General features: G+C 37.5%; 1 protein-coding gene across 4 annotated transcripts in view; it reads right to left on the reverse strand.

The window, feature by feature from the left end:
• The window catches only part of PRKN (parkin RBR E3 ubiquitin protein ligase), a 704,427-nt gene that overhangs the window by 125,569 nt on the left and 558,775 nt on the right, over nt 1-20,083 (reverse strand). For all 4 annotated transcript variants that reach the window (XM_027634131.1, XM_027634133.1, XM_027634130.1 and 1 more), the window contains exon 8: nt 2,527-2,588. In XM_027634131.1, coding sequence (XP_027489932.1) covers nt 2,527-2,588 — 62 coding nt within the window. The remainder of the gene's footprint in view (nt 1-2,526; nt 2,589-20,083) is intronic.

The following is a 20,083-nucleotide window of genomic DNA, read 5'->3' on the forward strand; positions in this document are numbered from 1 at the left end:
AAACAGAATCCCTTTTGTGTTTAAGCAATTTTTTTAGTCCTGTTCCAGGGCTATGGTGGTTTATTCTGAGCTGCATTCATAGGTTGAGGTAACATTTCATTATGATGATCACCTATTGCCTTGTGACAGACAAAGGGAATTGGAAATGCAAAGGACCTGGACACTGAGGAATGGGAGATATCCAACATAGGAAGCATGCTGGTGGTGAAACAGTGGTGGAAGAAAAGAAGCTGCGAATTTTTTGTCTTTCACTACTGAGAGGTATAATAGGATCTAAAGTCTGCAAGTGATTTGTAAACAAAGAATGGATGTTATTCTAGGCAATATACTCCAGTTTAAACAAGAATTAATCCAAGAAAGTCATGTAATGTGTATTCTAAAGGAGATCAGAACAGATTATCACAATAGTACATTCTGCTTTTATAATCTGGCCTTAAAACACATAAGCACTTTAAAAATAAATCAAGATTGGACATGAAGCAGGAATATGTCCCTATTATTCTTTGGCTGTTGCTTGGAGTGGAAGAAAATAAATGATGTTTTATAATACTGAAGTTGTAAGCAGTCTGAATAAAATAGTGTTTAATTGTAATTTTTTCTATCTAGTATGCATGATAACAGAAAAAGACACACTTCAGATCTTTTTAAAAAGGAAATATCTAACTAAATAAATGTAAGAAATAAATGGATAGTCATGCGAATAAGGATTTTGCCTGAAATTCCTTTCTTTCTTCATTTATATGTATTTTCATTTTTTTTAATCTTGGTTTTTGCACTAACTTACTTCCTGACTGTCAAAGTGTGTGCTAACTTCAAACAAAATCTACTGTGGTCTTCAGTAGACTCATGATAACAATGCTTTTGTAGGGACAGAATATAACTTCAATATTCTTTAAACTCGTATGGGCTAATTGAATAATTCAAGCCTCATGGCAATGATCACTACTTGCAAAGTCCATCAATTAAAATATGTTGCTCTGTCAGTGGTCATTAGTCAGGCTAAGTTCTACAACTCCAGAGCTTTGCCAGTGGAGCTGTCAAGTCTGTCTGGTTTAGCCCTCTCTCTCATACTTGCAGTCTCTTGGTTTAGCTGTTCCTTACTTTTCCTTCAAATTTCTCCTTTTGTCCCACTCCTCCTACTCTGCTTAGCTTCACCTCCTCATGCAGCTCATTAAGTGCAGATATTCCTTTATTTACCAAGCAAGTTTCCATATTTGGTCATTCCCTTCCAGTCCTTGATCCTAGCTCCTTGTCAGACCCTTATCCTTATCATTCTGGTTTCTATTCCTAGACTCTTCCATGAGCCAACCCCATCTCTTAGTCTAACCAGGCTTCATCATACTCTGCCCTGCATTTTTCAGGTAGCTCTAACCAGTGTCTTGGCCCCATCAGTTCTGGTCATAACTTCTCTTATTTCCTCTTCCCAAGTCTTCCGTCTCACCAGATTCCTGCTGGAAGTATCAACTTTGGCCTAGCCTGTTTTTTGCCTTTTTTTTTTCCAATTCTTGTCAGATATACCCTCCCATACTGCCCTTCATGCTGCCTTCTTACAGAGGAAAAGTCGAGTCCCTGAGAAACCTGGCTTGTGACTCTATAAAAACTGATGTGGGAGGCTGGTGGAGGAAAATTGGAAGTCTAGAAAATGTTAACAGCAGCCCTTACTGTAATAAAAAAGGGAAAGGAGAAGCAACATGGTGTTCTAGACAATACAATCTCATCTGAAAACTAAGAAATAAGATTTTGAATTGACATCTCAGGAGTTGCTCCTACCTCTGTCATAGCCCTCATACAACCTTGTGCAAGTCCCTTGGTTCATTAAAAGACATGGACATTCTCATGTACAACACACTAATGCTGAGCTTTCAGCCACTCGGTCCCTAGCACCTGTAGCTCTATCTCAGGCAGTCAGGCTTTGTAACTAGTACCTTAGAAGGAATACTTCAGAGGCAAAGACAATTTGAATTTCGGAAGCATCAAGCATTTGAAAATTCAACTTGTGTCTCAGAATTTAAGACCATTTCTTAGTATCTCTGTATGTGAATCTCATTATTGACAAAATAACAACTGACCATACTGTGTTTTAAAGTATACTTAATTTATGCAAATGTCCCTCTACAGAAGTAGTTTTCTGAGTGCAAAGCACAGCTATAATTATGAGAAGCACTCTTTTAAAAGAGAGAAAAGACCACAAAAAGGGATGGATAATATCATGAGTAGCTGTAAGTGCCAATCCCTTAGTCAGACAGTTTGTCTATCTGCTGCTTTAGAGAGTCTGTTTACAGCTGTAGTCAAAAGCTGAAAAACTGTGGCAGGTAGCAGATGTACCAATTAAAAACCTGTCAAGGCTGATGGACAGAATGAAAAAAACCCCAACTCTCACACAGAACTCCTGTGTGTTTTTTTCCCCACATTTCAGGTCATTGGGGGTCATGAGATACACTCTGTCTCCCTGGAGAGAGATGAAACTGTCTCATTAGCGTCTATCTTTCATGACATTAAGATGCTGCCTTTGAGATGCTAACTCACCTGTTCTTCTCCCAGAATTCTGAAGTGATGAAGCTCTTTAATCAAGGAATCTGCACAGCCAGCTGTTGGAAAGAAACAAAAACAAGCATTTTAGAGCTTTCTATCAGTGCAGTTTCGGCATAAGACACATACACGAAGAGAGGATAGAACATACAGATTACTTCAGATAAAGAAGATTAGAAAGATTAGCCATGGTTCTGCAGGCACCAGGATGCTGAAAGCCCTCTATCAAATAATCCTTCCACATTTCTGAGTGTGCTACCAAGAACACTTAGAAAGGTTATATTCCAAATATTTTAGCCCTTTTCCCAAAGGACTACAAACAAAAGCAAGATGAAAAGGGCAGCACTGTCTGCCAGATACTGCCAACCCTTAGTGTAAGCCAGAAAGCCTGTTAAAAGAGGATCTCACATCAAAACACTTGAGCTGCCCAAAGCTGAATTCTGATTCACATACCAGGTTTGGACTAATTTCTAAGCATAATACAGGCTTTCCCTGATTCCCTGACGGATTTCAGAGGCCCCACAGATCACTTTAATTTTGGTTGTCATAAATATAAACCATTTCACATATATGTAGTTGTTATCCACACATGTTAATATGCAAACCAAGCACACAGGCGGGGGAATGATTTGTCAGAACTTTGCAGTGAGATTAATGTTCAGTCACTACAGACTTTCACATCTGTACCAGTCAATAAGAAAGAATATGTCTTGCTATCTGCCATGCACTTTATTGACCTGTTCAGACTCTGGTTACCTTCCTGATGATGAAATCCAAGGCTGTTGTACACCACTTTCATACATTACCAGACTAATTTCTGACAAGGGATGAAAGTGCAGACTGTGAAAGCAATCTGGGCTTTATTCTTTTTACCATAAATTGAAGCATCTGCTATTGAACAGAGAAAATTACTTATAAGGAATTAAAAGCATAGTTCTCTGTAGAACATGGGAACTATGATCTTTAACAACCTACTTTTCTGCTGATGCAACTACAAATAGTTACCTGTCAGTCTTAATGATTGCCATTAAAAGGATACAAATTAATTTGGCCATGTCAGGAAATCTCCGTCAGCACTGTGGCTTTACTGAGAGCCAATGAGACATGGCCTACACTCACAACTTCTGTGGGCATATCTGTCTTATGGATATAGAAGGTAAAGCCTTTGCACTTGAAAGTAACAACTAAAAAGGCAAAAACCATGCTATAGGTACAATTATATTAGTACAAGTCTTGTACCGGTATAACTTTTTCTACTTATGGAAGAGAGTTAAATGATATTCAAATCAGCTTCTTGCTGGTAAATGTTTTATCTCCATTTAGAGGAGGTACAGGTGGAGAATGCACCATCTACACAATTTCATCAGCAAACCCTTACAAAGGTAGATAAATTTTAAGGTGGCTCAGTGTTAAGCATATAGTAAGAATTTTCTATTAACAACTTCTCTTATTAAATATTAATATTTCTTCACATTCAATAAAATCTATTATATTCTTATAGGCTTCTTTTCACCCATCTCTTCCCTCCTCTTGCATACAAGGATATTCACATATTTGAATGTGTGAGTTTTAGCTCTAAGTGATTCTTTGTTAATGCATCTTTATTCTCCTCAACCTGTAGGACCACAACACGTGTCACCTTTAATTTTCTCTTCTTATTTTCTCCATGCTTAGGCTCTCAGTGTTTATTCTGTGTCTTGTTCTAATGCACTTAAAGTTGTCCTTGCTACTCCTACAACAGAATCATTGCTGCACAGCATTTTTCTGTCCTTTTCACTGGGATTTACATCTCCATCTTCCAGCTCATCCAAACCGTGAATGTATCAACTCTGTCTCACTAACTTCTTGACCTGAGGCCTGACTTGCAGTTCAGAGCTGTTTTCTTCTCTGTGTTTCAAATTAAAATTTAATGTCTAAAACTTGATGTTTTCCTTATGAGGGTGGTGAATCATGGGAACAGGTTGCCCAGAGAGGTGGTGGGTGCCCCATCTCTGCAAACATTCAAGGTCAGGTTAGACAGAGCTCTTCGCAATCTGATCTAATTGAAGATTGCAGGGGGGCTGGACTAGATGACCTTTAAATGTCCCCTCCAACTCAAACTATTCTATGATTCTATGAAAAACATGCATGTTCAAGTGTTATTAGTCATCCACTGCTGCATCGTCTTCCCAGTACAATATTTTGTATAGTCTGTTTTTCAGAGACTTGTCTGATTTAGTTTTCAGTCTTTTCATGGTTCAGACTTTCACTGGATCCTGCTTAGCTGATTATACAACAGATCCTAAAGTTACTAGCAAAGAAGGAGAGAGAGCTTAAAAACTATGTTACTGTCGGCATGATGCTTTCCAGCAATGAGTTCAGAAATGTCAAATGCATGCAATATTGAATCATACTGACACATCTTAACAGTCTGCTGTCTGTAAGAAGTAATTTCAGATTGTCACATTTCAGCAGCAATAACTTCAAGAAAAAAAATCTTCCTTTTTTTCTTTTTCTTTTTTTTTTTTTTTGCATTTCTGAATGTATTTCTGATGCTTAGCATTTCTACTTTAATTTCTTCTGTTCTGTAAGTGGACCTTTGTAAAACACGGTATAACACTGTAATCTATTTTTACCACTTATCTGTGAGCTTTGAAAAAGTCCTGGATTATGTTAAATTCCTGCACTCTGACTAGAGACAAAGGTAATGGACAAATAACCATCCCATAAATAAAAAGTAAAGAGATTAAAACAAATACCTATTCTGCTAAAAACATTAAGAACTATTTGTCATCTCACCCATGAAATCGTCCATATACCCATCAACATATTCCTGTACATGAAAACACATGTGGCAACTTGAAAATTATTATTAGTTAAGCGCAGCACCAGACAGGTTCACTGGCAAACTGTACAAACCAAACATCTATAGAAAAATGTATTTATAAATCTCTGATGTGCAGCTAGCACATGCCAAATGACATAAATAATCTGCACTTTACAGATTTCTGCTATTTTGTATAGAATGCTTTGAGGATCAGTTTTTATGCCCTCTGTAGTACAGAACCCCTTATAATCAGTGGTCTCAACAATTACTGAAACTTTCCGTTTCCCTCTTTCGAAATATTACTTGAAAAGTGCAAGCCTTCATGAAATTTTCATAGACATAAACCGAACCAGAATATTAAATAAATCAATCAATAATTACACATAAGAGTGTGTAAGACTGATAAAATGGCAGCTAAATTGCTTATTAGTTCCCTCTTTCAACTCACATTCAAACCTATGTGTTTCATATGTTCTCAGCTACAATGAGTGTTTCAGGTTTCTGCTAACTGTGAAGTCAGAGCAAGATGTAAGAAATATAAAACTGATGCAAGTATTTAATATTTTTATACCACTTTTTCCTCTGTCATAGCTCCATTGACCTCAAAGTAATCAGATCCATAAAACTAATGTGATGTCTTAGGAATGAGCCTGACTTTAAGTAGGAAGCTAAGTTATGAAGGGATGATACCCAGTTCAAAGCACCAGCAGCTTTATAAACTCACAACAAGTAATTTCTTTGCCTCTATTTAAGTATTTATTACTTACATTAAATTTAAGCATATTATTTGCTTCTAAATGTTAATCATACCCCAGATTACTTGTTTGAATAATTTTGTTCTTGCTTGATTCCCATATTGATTTACTATTTAACTCCAAATGCTGCACTTAGGAATGAAAGGTATATTTAAAGTTACAGAAATTTGCAACTGTAAATTTACAATTTATGTTCTAGTATTCTCTTCATAAAGATACTTTTAATCTGTTCATGTGAGAATATATATCTCAAAGAGAAGAATAAAGAACCAAATTTAGGAAGGACAGTTTAATGCCTCCTAACATCATAAATTCCTTGATTTCAACTGCTCTGAACAAACATTTTTAGCTACACATATAATTAAACTATGATTCTAACTACCACCAATTTAATTACCCAAATCTTCACATATTTTTTTTCTCAGACAGAATTAGCTTCTGGTTTTGTTTTTGCTTAAAATTGTCACTTTGTATAGAGAACTTATGTTCTCCAGAGAGAAGGCAATTGAAAAATTAAATCAACCCTTTAATCTTACATAAATTGGCAAAATGAAAGCAAAAAAAATGACTGCTGATACAAATACAGCCAACTGAGAACTAACACAAGTGTCAGGGCCCTAGTGGTACCACCAGCCCTGACTTTCCCAATCTAGGACCCCATGTCAGCCCCTGAGTCACCCTCCTGCACCAGGATTCATTTCCAGTTCCCCACAGCACTCCCCTCCCCAGCCATGGGCACCAGGGAGGTGCCGAATGTCTGGGGCTGTGGCTGTCCTGTTACTCCTGTCTGCCTGCACCCTGGTTGAATTTTAGCCTCAGAGAATCATAGAAAATCATAAAATTGGACTTGATGATCCTTGTGGGTCCCTTTCAGCTCAGCATACTTTGTGAAAATGTCTTCACTGACCATAGTTACAAATATATATATATCCCCATTGCAGGATTCTGTGCTACATATTTTACCATACGTTTGCAGCATTATTTTGTGATTTGCATTTTAAATTTCATCTTTCCCAAAATGGTATAGTTGGGTGAGATTCAATTCAATGCATTTAAGCATCAAAATGTTGGTTGTATGAATCTAATATCTTGCATGCTTCTTTATCTATTCTTCTATATCTAATCTTGCATGCTTCCTTTTTAGTCAATTGAAGGAATATACACCTTCACAGGGTAATTCCCATGATTAAGACAAGCACAAAAAAAAGTATACACTTATCTCCAATAACTGAGTAGTCTAAGGTGATTTGGCAAGATTTACACAAATAACTTTTAGACTTTTGAAGTTATATTATTTGAATTTCACCCAACAGCTGCAATCCCAATCACTTCCTAACGTTTAATTTGAGTATGTAAATTTTGCCTCGTATTTAGCTTCATGCAAACCGAGCATTTACGTTATGGACCCAGCACAACTTCCATTTCTCTCACTTAGAATTTATGCCTGTATCAACACTTCTTAATTCTGAAAAATACATCCTTTTGTGGGCTCCGAACATAACCATGTATGAATATCTATCAGTGTCCTTCAAAGGATATCTTTTCATAGTGCTAATTGCTAAACCGAGCTTGCAACTGGAAAATGTTTCAAATACTTGAGAATAACCACTTCATACTCAGAAAATTAATGGGTGTGTTGTCTTTTTTCTTTCTTTTCCCTGAGTATAGATGTGAAAAATTTTCCATATTCAAAAAACATAAGCCTAAAAATCTGGAAATGCAGCACTTTAATGGCAGGACTTGTAATATAGCAACAATTTTACATACATACATACATACATACATACATATATATATATATATATATATATATATATATATGCACGCTGGCCTGCCATGCATGTGTTGCCGTGGGATTTAGGTGCTGAAAAAATCTCCGGAGCAGTTAATTAGGGGTGAGATAAGAAAAGGGTTTATTTGCCAAGGCTAAGATGTTACAAGACGCGCGCGTACCCCTGTGCCCGAGAGGTTACATTTTATAACATCATCCATCCAATCCCAGATGTATCCACCCTGTGGCCTTTCCTCTGGACCGCCCCGGGGTCCACCCCCTGAAAATGAGTCTGGGGTGCATTTCGGGACCCTCCATTCATCCCATCTTCATCATCATCAGAGCACAAAGGGTACATAGTTACCTAATTCTTGACTTCATTCTGTGGTTTAGGCCCAGATATGCTGTTCTGTCAACTGTCTAGGCCTTGCCTTGACAAAAGACTAAACATTTCTATTGGATTCAGGAGTAGGGTTGATATGGGGAGCATAGAATGGGGTAAGAGGGTTAAGGAATGTGTAAACAAGGGTGCTACAGGGAAAAGGGAAAGGAACAAGGGCAAAGAAGAGAGGGTTTCTACTTTCACTGCTTATAAAACTTACAAGTCTTACAAATATTAGAAGAAATAAAAAAACATTAGGGGCTTAAGGCATCACATGCACGGCAAGGAATGGTGGCAAGGGAATCCAAGGGAATCCTGCAGTTCAGAGGTGTTTATTATAGCAGGTATCCATCCAGAGCACAGCTAACCTCTAGTTACAGTGGGACACAGTGTTTGGGACTCCATATGTAAGGTACAAGTTACTCAACACAGCACAAACCAGACCACTCTGTTGAGCGAGCAGGAATGGCAGGAAGAGCACAGCCCTGCACTGTGTATAACAGTGGAATGAAAACGGTGTTAGAAAGGTAGAGTCAGGCTAGACTTTTACACAAAACTTAACAGGTTTTAAATACCATAATTAGTGTGAGTTAATTTGTTACATCATTTTCTCAGTCTCTTCCAACCTGTTCAGCTAATTGGAATACCGTTGTAAAAATCCACGCCTTTCTGCTGTGTTTCTTCCAGTGAAAAGCAATCCTGTATTGGTGACAGTGCAGTCATTCTTATGGGAACTGAAATGATTTCAAAGTATGAAGTGACTTCACTGTGCTTGTGTTAATTAAATATTTGGGTGTTTCAGGTGACCTTTTCTCATTTTTGATGTTATGTGAACGTGAACAAAACTAAGGAGCATGTCTGGAATGCATAAATATTTTCTTGAAAAGAGAAAAAAATATGAATATCAAGTATGAAATTTACAGAATATAAGCACACAAACCTATCATGCACTGCTTGTGCATTGTGAAAAGATGTAAAAGTATTTTCTCACAGATCCTACAGAAGGGTATTACTATAGCAATTTTCACAATTTTTTTTACAACACTCATGAGCAATACTTATGTAAATAGTAAATTATTGAGGGTTTTTTTTTCTCTGTTGCTACTAGATAATTTGCTAATGTAGACAAACTTAGAACTTCATTAATTTGTAGATTTGTAGTTACAGATATCTTCCTCTGTATAAAAATATTTAATTTTTAAAGAAAGAAAAGTGATACAAATGTCCTGTGAATAATTTTTCATCTCAAGTCCCATGCCTTACATCTGCAGGTCTGAAAATGCAGAGGAATCAAATGGGCATACAACTTTATCTGGAAAATCAATTATTGCTAACCAACATTAATCATTACATTATATATCAGAGTCAAAAACCCTCTCATGAAATCAGCTTGTAATCACTAGGTTAAAAAAGACCTTCTTTATTTTCCTTCTGAATTCTTAATGTTGATCATGCATTCAAGTTGCATTTACAAACAGAAATTGTCTGACCCATTAACTCATACTTCTGCTTCCAATACCCATTTTGATAGTCTACTGTGATTAGGGTAGGTTCAGTAATCAAGTATTTTTTCCCTAGAAAGAATACCAAATGACTTTTTGTTCAACCAATGCACAGTGGTTATTCCTTCGCCTTACCTACATGTATTAGAACTTCTCTCAGTAAGTATAATATGTCTTAGATATAGATCTATTTCAAAATGCTACAAGCAGCATTCAGCAGGTTGGACAACTAAAGCATCTGATGATTTATATCCTGTTGACTGCAGTCAGCATTATGTTTGCAAATTGGGGGAAAACTCTCTAGTACCCAAATATCTTGTATTGGCCACCTTAGAATTGGTGTGTAAAAAATTACATATCCAGTAAAAACAAAAAAAAAGTAAAAAATTACATGGGATTCTTTACTTGTACTCATGCTATTTGGATAACATCAGTTTGCAGATAATATTCTTCTGTAGTAATCTAGATAAGTAGATAGCAAGGTAAAACAAATATATGCCCAAAAAGAGGCACATTAAAGTGCTTTCTTTGGAAAAAAATAAAAAAGATTTTTTCAAAAGTAAGAAGTTTTGAATTCTGTCCTTTCAAAGACAGCAGGCATGTTTTTAGATTGCAAAGCTCAGCTCTGCACTGAATCAGAGATGACAAGCAATACTTGCATGTGGTTTCTGTACTGAGAGGTCAACATGGTGAAGGTCTTTATGTCTTTAAAAATCTGTCTGAAACTACAAATGGTGGGGCAGCTCCTCAGCTCAAGCAAACTACCACAGCAACAATTAAGTCAATGTTGCTTACCTGCATCCATACTAGCAAACAAATTGGCTATGTACACAAAATGCAATATTTTGTTAGAAAGACCCTGTGCCAGTAAAGGACAAATTCAATTGCTAATTTTTCAAAGGTCAATCTGTAATAAGAAACTTATTCTCTTTAAAAAATGAAACAAAACCCAAAAAAACCCCAAAACACTCAAAAAACCAAACCAACAAACCCCCCATTTTCTCCTGATTAATACCCTGTGAAACAGTATGATGTTAATTCTTTTTTTTTTCCTGATTGAATTCTGACAGCTGAAGGCAGTAAAAGGACTTATACAGTATTCTGCTACCAAAAAGGCGGCTGAAGCTAATAGTCAAGAAAACTTCATGAAAGTTATTGCCAGGACACAATGCTTGCCCTGTTCCGACCAGTCATCAGAAATGTTAGTTGCCCAGATGATCAGGTTACAACTTTGTGTGCTCTCAAATTCAAAAACATCCAAAGACACAAAAGGCATTTTTTGCTCTCAAGAAGTACTTGTGAAAGAATTCCACAAAGGGACTGCAACAGAGTTGGGAAAGAATCACATAAAGTGATTGTAGCAGATTCTGCTGGCCTGGCTTTCTCACACTGCACGCAACTCTGGTCTTCACTATGCTGCTACTCACTGCTTGTTTTAATGATGCTTTAAGGCCAAATGACTACAAGTAATGAACCACATTAGCAATTTTCTACTAAGGTCTTTCTTTTAATCTTTACCACAGAAAATATCAGCACAAATACTGACCTGCCATTTCAGTTTAGAACCTGCTTCCTTGCTTCCTTTTTGCATATTTAAAATAACATTTAAACCACAGTTGAACAAGAACTGTTTAGTCACATCAGCATTCAAATCCTGAATTGCACTGAGTTCCACAATGCCAGCAAGTCACTGCTTGTTATTTTTGGCAGTTTTCTGTATATTCTGCACCACTATGTGACAAACTGTTGAAAGAGTCTGTCAGAAGGGGGAAATTTTCTGAAAAAAAAAAAAAAATTCATTATTGCCCAAGAGACTAAGACTTCAGGGCAAACCTGCAATAGTGCAAACATATTTGATGAACAGTCTGTACCATCTGCTTGCTTAATATTCCAGTTTAAATTATAGGTATAAATTCACTCATGCAATTCTTGGTAAAGTCAGTGAATACCAAACCCATGCAACTCAACAAATTCCATGCTGTCTATCTGTAATGAGAAATTGAGCTATGACCTTTGCTGCTCAAATACAGTAGCTCCAAAAGCAAAAATAAAAAGGAGACACTGTTCTTTTCATGGGAGTACTGACTATTGTCAAATTAAATTTCACAGAAACATTTTTTAATGCTTCTCATTTAATAGAAGTTATTCCTACACTTTCTTTATAACATCAGAGAGAAAATCAACAAATTTAAGGCTCCTACCATAACCAGGTGATTTTTTTTTTTACACTGAGGTACAACAGAGTTGTTTTAAACTTCTTTTGGAAGACTCATACCTTCTGCCATATAAACCTCGGAAGTGAAAATCTGTTGCAGAGATCTGGGCTGAAAGGAGGTCTTCATTCTCAGTTTGCTAGGTTTTCAGCTCAATCAGCTCAATTCATGAAAGGTTTTCTTATCTTTTATTCAAAAAGTAGTTGAAATCTCTAAAGCAAACTCTGTTCTCTCAAATTCCCACCTTCATGCTGGCACTGGCCTTTGATGATGATCAGTATCTTTGAGAAGGGAAGTGAGAGGTCAGGAGCTTTCAGCATGTGGTGGAGACTCTATAAGAGAGGAGATTGTCTTCTCAGGGAAAATCCAACCATCCCTGAATAAAAGTCAACACAAGGCACAAGTAACTATAGAAGAATTTCATTTGCTAGTTACTGAAGGGCAAATCTTTAAAAGACTGTAATTTCTAAATACCAGAACTAAGCAGCTACAACACAGAAAATGCTAAAAGGTTTCTAAGCTGAAATTAAAGTTCACACAGCCATGTTTCAGCTGATGGCTCAATAAGAGAAGTATATTCTAAAGTCCAAATGCTGAAAATCAGACTTGGAGAGTAAATATTTCTTCTTTTTCCTTCTAAAAGTTGAATTAAGGAAACTGTCCTCCTATAATTTGTGAAATTACAGATAGAAAGAACAGTTTCATCAATTCATATTGCAATAAATTTCCATCTCATTTGTATTTTGCTAAGGGAGGTTATTACACTGACTACATAATGTAGAATAAGCCTTTGCACCATCAAGAAAGTTGTGGACAGGTGCCAGAGAACAAGCACAGTTTTCCATCCCTTCAATTCCAAAATTAGCTTTTAAGGTTATTCAAATGAAAATTTTAAAGGTTATTTCCTGTCCTCAGTACATTAAAATCAATATGCCAAGCTAAAAAATACTCTTGACGGAAAACCCACTATGCACACATGTCGATCTCGCTCTCTTCCTTACACATGCATAAGCATGCACAAAATTACTATTACAGAAAGGACAATAGCAAACAATATTCAGTGACCCAGAAACAGCAATGCTTTTCTTTCTACTTTCTCATTTCTTTTTTTTTCCTGGGATATGACGTCATTCTGTATAAACAGTATATAAAAAATGCTATTCCTTTAATCTGTGCAGCATTTACAAGACTTCAACATGAGCCTTTCACTGAGAGCTTAGACAAATATTTAAATTGCTACATAAATGACTCAGACTGCAAAGCAAGCCCAGGCTACTCTAAAAATAAATGTTCATGGACAATAAGCCCATCCAACCAAAAGAGAATTTTAAAAAGCCATAGAATATATTATGTCTCTCAGAATAGTACAGACATATCTGGATGAATGGCTATGATTTTCTCTTCTTCATACAGATTTTATGACAGAAAACCATTTCCAGAACCATAAAGAATGAAGCAATTGTCTAAAAGTGACCTGCACTTTCATAATGGAGTTCAAATCTTAATTGATACCTAATTTTAATATTTTTCTTCCTACTTTGCAGCAGCAATACATGTGTGCATATCTTGCTGTTCTCTGTGAGGAAACATGGCAAAGTTCCACTTATGAAATGAGGATGGTTTTCACCTTAATCAGATCAAATTAGGGCAGGTGGCAACCCTGCAGGCAACATAATTATGAAAAATGCCTGTGCTCAATACAAACTGTCCATCCAGTCTTGAGGTCTAATAGGACATCATAGTACAATCTTTTTACATTTTACTGTCAGCTCAGAAAGCACAATTCCACTGAGGGGAGACTACACACTGCTCTTATTTTCTGTCTGTGCAAATCCAGACAAATAAGACATATGCTCTTCAATATTTGTTCTAACATAAGAATGAGAGCGTTCCTGAGAGTGCAAAAGCTGGTGTAGGATGAAAACTAAAGTCAAATACAGAAGAAAAAGAAATTAAGTCGCTCTCTAGTCAGGCCTAATTCTAATAACATTGCATGAGACAGGCTAATCCTGCATTACAAACAGTGATTCATGTTTCTACTATAAAAACACCTGACAGGCAGCCATAAATACAAGAGATCATGCTGTCTATTCATCTAACAGAAAAGAATTGGAATGACCTGAGAGATTCCCCAAAGAGAAAGTGTTAAGGATTTTTCTGATTTTATATTGATATACTGGCCCTATTCTTGAGCAGACCACTCGTGATGAATAGCTGGCAAAACACCTTTGAAATAAGCTGAAAATTTAATGCAAAATTCTACTCTACATTAAAGGGATAATACAGCCAAGTTCATTTAGAATATTACTCCTCTGAAGACACCCCAAGCACTACAATAACAAATGTTATATCAAAGATGCACTCAGCAACAAATGCAATATGAGTCTCTGCGAGGCGATTTTTCAGTATGTCAGAATTATAATATCACTCCAAGGAAACAAATTAAGCAGCACAAGCTCTGCTGTTGGGATCACTTTATTAGCAATACAGTGTTTTCTCATAAAGAAGGCTTTGTTTTGGATCTGTCAATGAGATGGTCTATCCATTTTATGGTGCATGACAGTATTTGCCTATGAAATAAACAAAACACTTTAACATCCATCTCTCTTTCTGCAACACTTCAGAAAAAATACTTAGAAAAACAAAAAAATTCCTGATCATTTTTGCTCCACAGCTGAAGTCCAGTTCAGTGTGGGTTTTTATGATCAACATGGATAAACACTTTAATCACAAGGGATAAAACTGGTACACTACTGCCAGTGAAGAAATACTGAATGATTTCTACTTGATGGAGAAATATCTGTTTTTAAATACCCACAGGTTTCTGAAAAATATTAAAAAAAATTCTGCTCTGGATACAAGAACTGATCTATTTTTTCCCCTTGTATATAAAAGAGAAAACAGTTCATGCTAGGTGGACAGGCTTTTTCAATGGGTCAGAGAAGGATGCTGTGTTAGCACTGTGATCATAAATTTCCAAGACTGTCACAATTTACCTGAAGCTCAGTGGCTGCACAGGACTGGGAACACAGTGAAAATGGATACACTCTACTACATACAGGGCAGGAGAGAACCCCCACAGCTCAGCATTATGCCATCAGACTCATTGGTACACTGAAGTGAATTAGTGCAAGCAATTTCATGAGATTATGCTAGCAATTTTGTATAGAACAGCTGCCACACCACACTACAGGATTCTCCTTCTAGTCTTTACTTACAAGGCCATGAATAACTTCTGAGTTAATCCAGAATAACAGAATCTATCCTTGATCTTTACCACCTTACAAACAGATATGCTACACCTAGTCATTAGTTGGTCTTGTCTAATGTTTTTTTAAACTAACAATAATTCCATTAGCGCAAGTCCAATGTATCGTTATTAAATCAGACACTCTAATTGACACTATTTCTTCTAATATTTGAATTACATCCCCTATGTAGACCATGCTCATTTTTTCCTTTACTTTTTTTTTCCCTGTATTCTATTAACAGTACAGGGTTCCTAAGCTATGGGCCTGAAGACAGAAGAGGCAGGTATAGGACCAAATCTCCAGCCTTACTGGAGTTGCAGGGGTTGCAGAGTTGCAGGGGTGTACATATGGGTTTTTTTCCCCTCCCTTTGGTAATGGGTATAGAATCATAGAATCATAGAATCGACTGGGTTGGAAAAGACCTCCGAGATCATCGAGTCCAACCCTTGGTCCAAATCCAGTCCATTTACTAGATCATGGCACTCAGTGCCACATCCAATCTGCGTTTAAAAATCTCCAGGGATGGTGAATCCACCACCTCTCTGGGCAACCCATTCCAATGCCTGATTACTCTCTCTGTAAAGAATTTTCTCCTGATATCCAACTTAAATTTCCCCTGGCGGAGCTTAAGCCCGTGCCCCCTTGTCCTATTGCTGAGTGCCTGAGAGAAGAGACCAACCCCCACCTGGCTAGAACTTCCCTTCAGGTAGTTATAGACAGTGATGAGGTCACCTCTGAGCCTCCTCTTCTCCAGGCTAAACAACCCCAGCTCCCTCAGCCTCTCCCCATAGGACTTATGCTCCAGTCCCTTCACCAGCCTTGTTGCTCTTCTCTGGACCCGCTCCAGCACCTCAATATCCTTTCTGAACTGAGGGGCCCAGAACTGAACACAATACTCACGGTGTGGCCTCACCAACGCAGAGTACAGGGGAAGGATCACTTCCCTGGTCCTGCTGGCCACGCTATTTTTGATACAGGACAAGATCCCATTGGCCTTCTTGGCCACCTGGGCACACTGTTGGCTCATGTTGAGCTTCCTGTCAATTAGTACCCCCAGGTCCCTTTCTGCCTGGCTGCTTTCCAGCCACTCTGTGCCCAGCCTGTAGCGCTGCATGGGGTTGTTGTGGCCAAAGTGCAGGACCCAGCACTTGGCTTTATTGAACTTCATCCCATTGGAATCAGCCCATCTCTCAAGTCTATCCAGATCCCTCTGCAGAGCCCTCCTGCCTTCCAGCAGGTCGACACTCCCTCCCAATTTGGTGTCATCAGCAAATTTGCTGATGATGGACTCAATCCCCTCATCTAAATCATCAATAAAGATGTTAAACAGGACTGGACCCAACACAGACCCCTGGGGAACACCACTAGTGACTGGCTGCCAGCTGGATGCAGCTCCAATCACAAAAGCAAAAAGTATTTTTTAAAATTTATACTAGTGAGATTCTACAGTGACATAGTTTGGCACTATGAATGCTGATGCAGACACTAGAAGTTGAGACTGGAATGTCTCTGACCTTGATGCTAACACTTAAGCAGTTTGATAAGCCAAGTAAGAACTGGTGTCCCCTCACAGCCCCCTCTCCTTCCCACATGTACAGACTCCTCTTTGCTCAGCGACAGAGAAGCAGAGTTCAGACATGAGTGTCCTCTGTTTTTATTTTCCTTTTACAAAACGGAAAGTCAAGTTATTGAAACTAATGATAAGGTTCAGCCTTTTTTTTTTTTTTTTTCCTCATGTCATTAAAATGCTCACTTGACTTTGTTTCATTTCAGGAGATCACTGAGTTGCTGTTGTAAAAAATAACAACACTAGGTCTCATTGCCTGCACATTTACCTTTTGACACCACATTAACTATTTTTTCTGCAAAGTACTTCTAAGCAGTCATTTATATGTTAAGTACTGAACTCTGTATCACTTCTGCCTTTCAATATTACACTGTTTGCTATGTATTTTCCACTTGTGTCTGTTATGTCATGGATCAGAAATTCATTCCTTATACTTCTGCTTGGCTCCAGAGTACCATCATGCATGAAATTTCAGAGACACTTTTTTCCTGACTGAGAATTATTGGATATACAGCTATAAAAGCACACATAAAAGCTAAAAGCCCTTAGAAACACTTGGAGGGGAAACAAAACATCCCTTAAGCATCAAATCGGTTGAAAATTCTTCATATTGCTCTTCTATACCAATTCCTGCAGGATTTGCTTTCTATTGCAGCTTAGCTCCTATCTGCTTCAGGAAAAAGATTATCAATTATGATAAATTATTCTGTATGGTAGGATTTAGACTCACACTACAGAAAACTATATCTAACGAGATTATCTGATTCTTTTTTAAGGATCAATAATTTATTTATAGGCAGGGGCCTCAAAGGTTAATTTCTAGTGCTTTACTCACCAAGCTATCCAGCACTCAAATGACTTGTAAGAGACATACAATCAGAACCGGCTAATCCACATCAGCTTGTTTAAAAAAATTGTCAGATTAACAAATCAATGATACTTACACACTATGAAATTGGTTTCCACTTAAAAGCTGACTGGATTTACACAGTTTACATGCAGCACAAATCCTGTTTTCATGTAATTTAGCAAGGATTCTGGGCAAAGTGATTCTCCCCTCTCTTGTCAATTTCCAAGACGCAAACCGGCCAGCAGAGATCGTATTGCAGTTTGATGGATGTCTACTGAGGGAAACAGGGGAGGACGGAAAAAGAGCAAAGCAGGATTTTTGATGTTTGGCTACAGATTGCTGTCACTGATCATTTTCCCATCTCTGCTTTCACAGCTACTTGTGACTTTCCATTTAGAGTGCTTTTCCCTGCTTTACTGGTTATGCCGAGAAGTATGCCTTGCCCAACTTGTGACACATTGACGCTACATTCATGCAACTATCCATGGCGGAGGTTGCATGAAGGTAGCCCCAATGGGTGCTACATGCATGTTTTTTTCACCCATTTCTCCACTTTAATTCTGCTCACATCTCTTACAGTCATTAAAAGAGACTCAACAATGTGGTTGCTGTCAAGCAGTCTCTGGCATTGAATGCAAAATAAACTTTGCTGCAACAAATTCTTTGCAATGTGTATGCACATCTTTTACTCTCTCTCCCTTTTTCACCATATATTTATAGTTCTCCTTTGAAGGTTGTGGAGCATTATCTAGCTTTATTTTTGCTTCTGTTACTTTTGGAATTTGATGGAGAGTGGGTTTTGGGAACACAGCACAACTGAGATCATTAGGACTATATCCTCCTTCACCAGGACAATAACAAATCAAGGTAGCAAACACCTGAAAGGTACAATATTTTTTGTGCAATGGTCACTGAGTAAGAGAAGCTGTGATATAAAACTGATTCAGATGACAGGTGCTTAATCAAATGAAACTCCAACAACTCTAATAATAGTTTCCTAACTTCTTTCTGTACCTAGAAAACATGATCTGAAGACAATCATAAATATTTGCAATAAAATATACACCACAGTGTCAGTTTGCATTTTTTCAGTCTTGTATCTACAGATCCTACTGAACTGAAGGTTAATGCTAACATTTAAAGACAGACTGGGCATAATCTAAGAGGACATGCAACATTTTTACATTTCAGGTTAATGCTTTGTGTCTTTGTTCTTCAGGACAGTCTCATTTAGGAAAGTAAGCTAATGTCATTGACTACCTCAATATTAAATAGATAAATAAATAAATACAGATGAAGGAAAACACGATGGAAGTGGTTGCAATAAGTGGTATGTACACAGTACAGTAAACAATTCTGCTGAGCACTGTTCTAATTTGTTCCAATCTACCATAACCAATTACTCCTGCCTCAGAAACTTCTTATCTTAGATTTTCCAAGCTAGCTAGCCTCTATTTCTTGATAAAAGACACAGCAGTATTTCAGAAAATTGCAGATTAGATAAAAAAGAAACCCAGTGTTAGAAGTAATTGCCTGCATTTTTTCCCTCGGCTGAGCCAATCCTCCATCCAAATAGTTAAAAAGCTACCTTCCAAGTTAGGTCTTGGTAATCCATCTGTATGGGCCACAAAATAATAGGCTTGACAATACTGTAGAACTGTTGTTCTTAGCATTACTGTCTGCTAGAAAAAGCTGGGAAAATAATCTTTGAAAGGTCAGAAAGAGCAAAAAAGGAGTGGGTTGAATTGGACCTCCACAATAACTGCTGGACATAACACACACTTATGACACAGATGCAACACTGAGCTCCACAATGCACAAAAGGTAGAAATCATTCAGCTTCTTCCTCCCTCCTCTTCCTCCTCATCCGTCTTCTGGAAAAGAAAAGGTTGCTTTGGGAGAAGCTGGAGCTGGCTGTAAGTACTATCAATAAAAAAAGGTACTGAATCTAAAAAAATCCATGTGTCAGCACCCTGTCTCTAGCACAGGTCAGTAAAAGATGCCATGAGAAAAGCATAAGAAACAAGAAAAGAGTTAAATTTCTCTGTATACCATCCTTATCCGCACACTGCCATTTAGGGACATCCTGTGATAGAGGATGCAATCAGATCCCTGTCCTCCCTCTTGGGAATTCTCCATTTATGTATCTAGTCACTTTGAGAACCCTGAAAACTTTTGGTGTCTACAATATCCTTAAGCATTGAGTTTCCACAATTTTAATTTGCAGGGGGTCAGCTTTCTTGGTTTGCTTGGTTTGCCTCGTAGTTGTATGGCTATCTCCTGTTCTCATACAATAAGAATGGGTAAGTTCCTACTAATCTTTTCCATTCCCCTTATGATTTTAGAGAACTTCATGACATCTTGATTCAGATGTCTCTTGTCAGAACCTAAAAATAAGCATTTCATCACACGCAAACTATTCCTTACCTCTGGCCATCCTAACTGCTCTGTGTTTAA

This window comes from Corapipo altera, unplaced genomic scaffold, assembly GCF_003945725.1.
Source record: "Corapipo altera isolate COAL_440 unplaced genomic scaffold, ASM394572v1 2b, whole genome shotgun sequence".
Lineage (NCBI taxonomy): Eukaryota > Metazoa > Chordata > Aves > Passeriformes > Pipridae > Corapipo > Corapipo altera.